We start from the raw sequence: 7,272 nt of genomic DNA on the forward strand, positions 1-7,272 counted from the left end.
GGGAGGAGGAGGGGCCTGTGGTCCTGGAAGGAGGAGGAGCCTGTGGTCCTAGAAGGGGGGAGGGACCTGTGTTCCTAGAAGGGGGAGGGGCCTGTGGGCCTGGAGCTCCTGAGCCTCAGCTGTCTGGGGAGAGGCTAGAGAGGGAGGAGAGACCCCAGGCTTCCTTCCCGGTCTCAGGTAACTCCCACGGGACCAGGCTCCACCGCAGGCTCTGCTCTTCTCCTGGCTGTGGCAGTGGGTTGTGTACCTGAGCTCTGAGTCTCAGTTTTCTCCTGTGTAAAAAGAGCCATACCAGACAGCCATGATCAAGGGCACATGAATCCACCCACTGTCTCGGGAGCATCTGGACCTCCTAGGGAGACAGACTCTTGGCTTCCACCACTTTTGTAATGCTAGGCAAAAAATTCCACGGAGCCCATTAACCCTAACCCATCCATAGGCTTACCGTATAACGGTAGAGTCTGAAAGCAAGAAGTCAACTCAGGAACCTGACCGTTGATAATCAGTTTTGGAATTGAGTGTCACCAAATGCTCTGTCCATCTTGGTCCTCTCAACCCCTTGGAGCCTAGTTCCTCCATGAAGCTCCCAGTGGAGCTGGGGTTTTGCCCTGGGTCTCTTAGCCACCAGGGCAGGGATATAATTAAGTCAGTGATGGCACAAGTGTGGGTGGCAAGGGACCCTGAGGACCGGAGCATGTCAAGCTGGATCCCGTTTGCTCCTCATCTTTACAGAGATATTCTCTGGTCCAGGACAAGTGTTTCCTGTCGGCCACTGAGTGTCTGCAGAAGATCATGTGAGTGTCTGCCCTAGTGGGATCGCATGGAAGGGGGTGGGGTGGGGTGGGGTGGGGTGCTGTCTCTCCTCTTCCTCCTCCCAAGACTGAGCCGAGGCATTGACCAGGAGGTGCACCCTGCTTACAGCACCACAGTGCACCCTCGGGAGAAGCTGGAAGTGCTTGAGAAGACCTATGGAGAAATTGAGGCCACGGTGTCACGGGTGCTGGGCCGAGAATGCAAACTGGACATGGATCACCTATTGCCGCTGTTTATGTACGTGGTGTCCCGAGCTCGGTGAGTGGGGACCGAGGACCCCCTTCCCACGCTGTCTACACCAAACACAGGACAGAGCAGGAGTCGAAGCCCAGAAAGGAGCCGGTCTTGTGGGAGCCGGGGCCATTCCAGAGCTGTCCAGCTCTCTAGGCAGGGGGGTGGGCTGGGGGGGGGGATGCTCTCCCAGTTATGGAGTGTCTGTCAGTGACCTCCCCCCTCTTCTCTCCTTTGTTGCTATGGTATTTTCTGTAGAATTCAACATCTGGGAGCTGAGATCCACCTGATCCGTGACATGATGGATCCCGTCCACACAGGTGGCCTCCATGACTTCCTGCTGACAGCTTTAGAGGTGAGAGACCAGGGCTCTGAGCCCACGGGAAGGGTCCTCACAGGGCTGGCGCTTGTCGCAGGGCAGGCGAGCCTCACAGCCCTCCAGGCTGCGGCTCCAAGCAGTGTGCAGAGGGAAGGCTGTTTGCCTGCAGTACATGGCTGACAGCTGTTCCTGAGGCCGTGTGTACACAGGGAGGTGACGCAGTGGCTTTCAGAGCCTGGAACCATGCATGCCTTTGGGAGCAGATCCACCAGCCAGCCCCAACCTTGTCTCTCTCTCTCTCCCCAGTCCTGTTATAAGCACATCCAGAAGGAAGACATGAGGCTTCACCGTCTGCCCGGCCACTGGGACTCTAGAGAACTCTGGTGACACGGCCACTCTGGACCAAGTGCCTGCTGTGGACTTCTGTGAAGCAAGCACTGTCCACCTGCTCCCCACTGCCTGGATCAAGGCAGGCTGTAGAGATGGTTCTCAAAGGAGATGGTGTCTTGCTTCCTACATGGCCACACCAACTGCAGCAGTGTGACCCCAGAGCTCATGGCTCTCCTTTGGCCTCTGGTCTGGGCTCTGATAACCCTTTCCTCAGAATTAGCACCATCTCGGGGGAGGAGCCCTGACTGCACGTGGCCTCAGCCCTTATTCTGTAGCCATCAGTCTCGGGGCTGCGTGCTGCATGATGGTCTCCAATATTCTTCCTGTCCAGGTCACAGCAGCCCTTCTCAATATCTGGCTCCGTTCCGTTCTTTGGACCGAAATGGACATTCTCACATCAGAGTTCATCTCATTTATTTTTCTCTCCTCCTGTCCAAAGGGTCCCAAGCTGCAAAAGGCTCCATCTGCTCAGCTCTCTTTCCCATGAAGGAACCTGTTTTCCTCCTCCTCAGCTGGGATTCAGTGTTGAGCTGGCCTCTCAGTAGGACCTGGGACAGGAAAACCTCAGGTCCATGCCAAGCTGCCTGGTTGCCTCTGACAGGCCCTACCCTTTACAAAGGCATGGGATGTAAACACCAGAAGTCGTTCACCTGGCCTGGCTTGCCAGCAGACATACCTGGGACACTTTCAGACCTCTCTGTGGGAGAGACAGCCAGGAGATCCAAGGCTTGCTAGTGCCCCGACCGATGAACATCTCTGGCTCAGGACCATGAGGAAGTCTGGTCACAGTGCTGAGTTCCTGGCTCTGGGTATGCATCCCACCAATTTAGCCTGTGTGGGAAGGGCAGAAGGAGATGCTGAGAAAGATAATGACTAAGGCCGTGGCTGAAGCTCTTGGGAGCCTCAGAGAGGGACACCTTCAGAGCCTCTCAGAAAGTGTGGAGCCCTGTGTGAAGGGAGCTGATGGTTCTCCTGCACGTTGAAACCCCAGAGAAACCAGAGAGACTTTCTCTGGCTGGGTCCACCAAATATCTCATCTCGAACAGAGGAACCGGGCTCGAGTTCTACCAGGAACTTGTGCCCCTGGGAAAATCCTTGGAAGGGTTAAACTGATGAAGGCTCCTCTCTCAAAGACAGCCCTAAGTGCCTGTGACACAGTTCAGCTGTGACAAAACCCTGCCACCCACCCTCCTGCCCCCCAACACTAACTGAACTCAGGCCTCCGGTCTTTGTGGGCCCATGGGGTTTCCATAATACCCTGGTGGGCTCCAGGAACAGCCAGGGCTGTAGCAGAGCCTTCAGGCAAATTCAGCACGTGAGGGGCATGGAGGAGGGAAGTGAGCGCAGGCAGGTAGCCATCTACATTCCGTGTTTCCGGAGGCCGACGTGGGTGGGTTAACCAACAGTCAGTGCAGTCATCTCAGTGACAGCCCCTCCCCGATGGATTCTTGGGGGGGGGGTAGCTGTCCAGCCTGGAACACCTCCTGGTTTATGCCCTAGAGTCATGCAAGAGGGCAGTCTGAGGAGTTCATGGTTGTTACCATCAATAACCCTAACTTCCTAGATCCAGCAGGTATAGCTATAGCCAAGAAATAAGAGAATGTCAGAGGCTGGCAAGATGGCTCAGCGGGTAAGAGCACTGACTGCTCTTCCAGACGGTCCTGAGTTCAAATCCCAGCAACCACATGGTGGCTCACAACCACCCGTAATGAGATCTGACACCCTCTTCTGGTGTGTCTGAAGTCAGCTACAGTGTACCTATGTATAATAATAAATAAATCTATAAAGAGAGAGAGAGAGAGAGAGAGAGAGGGAGAATATCATCAGGCTAGATGTAATTCCTGGAGTCAGGAGGCAAGAGTGAGAGATGAGACGACAGCTAGTGTCGAACATCTTCACCAGGCCTTTTCATTCCCCCTCCTGCCTCATAATATGTTTTTTCTCCCTTCCTACTTTTCTGGGTGATGGCCACAATTACAGTCTACTTATTTATTCAGGATTTTTAATAAACCCATTTTCATCTTTCTGTGTGTGCATGTGTGTTCACATGTGTGTTGGCATGTGCGTGTTTGCACATGCCAAGGCAATAGCTAACCTCAGGTGTTGTTCTTGACCGTTCTCGACCTTACTTTTTTGAAGGAATCTATCCTTGAACCTGGGGCTCACTGATTTACTTCAGCTGGCTCCTCGGAAAGCCAAAGGGATTCCCTGTCTCTGCCTCCCCAGGTCTGAGGCTGCAGCTGCGCAGCTCTGTGCCCAGCTTTTCAAAGCGGGTCCCGGGGGTAGAAGTCAGGTCCTCAGGCTTACACAAGTGTTTCACTGTTGAGCCATCTTGAAGCCCCCGTACCCCATTTTGTCTCTTCATGGCATCTCCTGCCTGTGGGTGACTAGGAGCATGTGATGCCCGGATAGCTGCCCACTGGTGGAACTCTCAGCTACAAGAGGGACCAGACCCCTGCTCAGAAGCAGTCATATTGAGAAAACGGAGCTTGCTCTCTCTAAGTGGGAACTTGACCGTTCCTATAAAGGGTGTGTGTTGTGTGCCATGCCCAGGGGCACTCCAGAGAGGTAGAAGGGTCTACAAAGTCTGTTTGCCAGGACTGGGTAGGGTTAAGCTGGGCATCTCGTGTCCCTTTATCACTCAACTGTGTACCTGGTCTCTGGGCACATTTGCCAGAGTCTGTGGGCCCACGTGACAGTGACAGTATATGAGGGTGCTATGGTCCTCACCTGGCCATGCATTTTTTTTTTATATATTATTTATTTATTTATTTATTTATTTATTTATTTATTTATTTATTTATTATATGTAAGTACACTGTAGCTGTCTTCAGACACTCCAGACGAGGGCATCAGATCTCGTTATGGATGGTTGTGAGCCACCATGTGGTTGCTGGGATTTGAACTCTGGACTTTCGGAAGAGCAGTTGGTGCTCTTACTCATTGAGCCATCTCACCAGCCCTGCCATGCATCTTGATGCTTCCGCTGATACACACTGCCAAAGGCCCCTTTTCTGTAGTGTCCCTGTGTGTCACGAGCAGAGAATGGACCTTTGCCATCCACATCCCTAGTGTTTGTCTTTGTGTGGATTAGGCCATGATCACCTGGCTTCCAATGACAGGTGCCAGCCCACACTGCCACCTCACTGAGTGCTGGCTGTCCCTGAGTGGAGTGAACATGCTGTGTTGTGTTGGGACAGATTCTTTCAAGGGCAAGTACTGCTGTCTGCACCTCTACTCGTAAGGCAGAGTTTTCTTGGTATAGTTTTGGTTTGTGACTACAGTCCTGATTGGCCTTTTAATCAGCTTGACTGTGAATCAGGTCAGGCCCAGGCTTCCTCAGGGAAGGTTTTTGCAAGGAGCCTAAGGGATTGTCCAGACCTCATCTTGGGATACTGTACCAATGATGTAGGTGTGTGTGTGTGTGTGTGTGTGTGTGTGTGTGTGTCCTTTAATGCAGATCTTGAGGCATAGTAGCCATGCTTATAAAGATCTATAATGAAAAGGAACCAAAGAAAAACTTAGGTCAAGTCTTGGTGGCACACGCCTTTAATCCCAGCACTAAGGAGACAGAGGCATGCAGATCTCTGTGCTCAAGGCCAGCCTGGTCTACAGAACAAGTTCCAGAACAGCCTAGCTTAGGCAGTAAAGGGAATCATTGAGAACGGAAAGCTGGTGAAGATGTCATTGAACAAGGGGGCCATGGTTCGGCCCCAGCTAGCAGCAGAACTCGGCAGCTTCAGCCATGTGGTTCTGGCTTTATAGTCAAGGATAGAAGAAAGGGGTTATGGAATCTCCCTCTGTTACTAAGGACAGTCGCTGAGGCCAGGCACGTGGCAGGGGCACCCCTACATGGAAGCCCAGAGAAGCTGTTGTGTGAAGCTATGAAGGTGGAGCCTGGATTGCCTTGAAAATCCCAAGAGATGAGAGATGGCAGAGCCATGGGATCCCTGCCAAGGAAAGCTGCTGACAGGGAGCAGAACTAGCCCAACCGAAGTGCGTTGCCGTCAACAAAGCTGAGAGAAGCTGGAGGTTTGAAAAGCATTTTGACATCAGATGGAGATGCGGGGTTTGGAGCTTGCCCAGTTGGTTTTCTGTCTTCTTTTGCTCCAGTATTTCCTCATTATCCTGACTTCCCTCCATTTTGGAACTGTAACATATATCCTGTGCCATTATATGCTAGAAGTCTGTGACTTTTTTTTTTATTTTGATTTTATAGGGAATTATAGTTCAGCGATTGCTGGAACCTCAGAGACTTTGAATTTTGGATTTTTTTTTTAACAAGTTTGAAACTGTTGCAGACTATGGGGAATTTTGGAGTTGGACAAAATACATTTTTGTGTTTTGTTATGGGTATAAGCCTATGGGGGCCAGGGAGTAGAATGTGGTGGTTTGAATGGCTATGATCTCCATAGTCTCATGTTTGGAAGCTTGGCCAGAGAGAGTGGCACTATCAGGAGGTGTGGTCTTCTTGGATGAAGTGTGTCAGTGTGGACGTGGGCTTTGAGGTCACATAGATGCTCAATCTCTGCCCAGTGTGGAACACAGCAGTGTGCTTCTGCTACCTGCAGATTAAGATGTAGATCTCTCTCTCTCTCTCTCTCTCTCTCTCTCTCTCTCTCTCTCTCTCTCTCATTTTTGTTTGCTTGTTTGTTTGTTTTCTGAGACAGGGTTTCTCTGTGTAGCCCTGGCTGTCCTGGAACTCACTCTGTAGACCATGGCTGGCCTTGAACTCAGAAACCCACCTGCCTCTGCCTCCCAAGTGCTGGGATTAAAGGGATATAGAGCTCTCAACTCCTTCTCCAGCACCATATCCACCTACATGCTGCAGTGTTTCCCACCATGATAATGGACCTCTAAAACTGTAAATAGCCTCAGTTAAACGTTTTCCTTTATAAGTGTTGTCTTGGTCATGGTGCCTCTTCACAGTAATGGAAACCCAAACCAAGACAACGTTCCACCTATATTAGTAGTTCTAGAGTCCCTGGTGCGCTTTCCCTACCCCCTAACCCTTGCTCTTCCCAGAACAGTCTCCTTTGTGTCCTGCAGCTTTCCTGATTCCACAGTGTTTCCTGGAGGAGCCTGTTCCCCTAGGCTCCACTGCCCCTTTCCCTTCCTTTGACTGCACCCTGTCAAGTATGTGAGTTTTGTCTTTACTGATGCATCTTAATTTCCTGCCCTTGACTGTTTGAGCCCCTCCCAGACTCACACAGAATCCCTCCCTTGAGTCCCAGACAAGAACCACATTACTCGGTTCTTGGTGCTTTGAACATTGTTGCTATGGATCTTAAAGGAGGAAGGAGGCAGAAGGGGGCTGGGGGGTGGGGGACATGGGAGAACCTGGGAGCTGTGGCTTCAGGTTTTCATTGGACAGAGTTAGTGCAAAATGTGGACCAAATCTCCTGGGATGAGGTAGTGACTAAGACAGCCAAGATCCTCCCCTGTCCTCCCCAGCAAAGGGCAGGCTGAATCTTCAAGGACCCTGCTCCTACCTTAGAGTGGATGGTCAACGGGGGCTG

The 7,272-nt window shown here is 51.6% G+C and overlaps 1 protein-coding gene across 4 annotated transcripts in view; it reads left to right on the plus strand.

Annotated features, from left to right (window-relative positions):
* Positions 1-2,148, plus strand: part of Als2cl (ALS2 C-terminal like) — a 19,548-nt gene extending 17,400 nt beyond the window's left edge. For all 4 annotated transcript variants that reach the window (XM_029543680.1, XM_029543679.1, XM_029543681.1 and 1 more), the window contains 4 exons: positions 733-794; positions 922-1,071; positions 1,303-1,399; positions 1,670-2,148. In XM_029543680.1, the coding sequence (XP_029399540.1) occupies positions 733-794; positions 922-1,071; positions 1,303-1,399; positions 1,670-1,750 (390 nt within the window). In that variant the 3' untranslated portion in view covers positions 1,751-2,148. The remainder of the gene's footprint in view (positions 1-732; positions 795-921; positions 1,072-1,302; positions 1,400-1,669) is intronic.
* The last annotated feature ends 5,124 nt before the right edge of the window (positions 2,149-7,272 follow it).

The sequence above is a fragment of the Mus pahari genome, chromosome 10 (assembly GCF_900095145.1).
Source record: "Mus pahari chromosome 10, PAHARI_EIJ_v1.1, whole genome shotgun sequence".
Taxonomy (NCBI): Eukaryota; Metazoa; Chordata; class Mammalia; order Rodentia; family Muridae; genus Mus; species Mus pahari.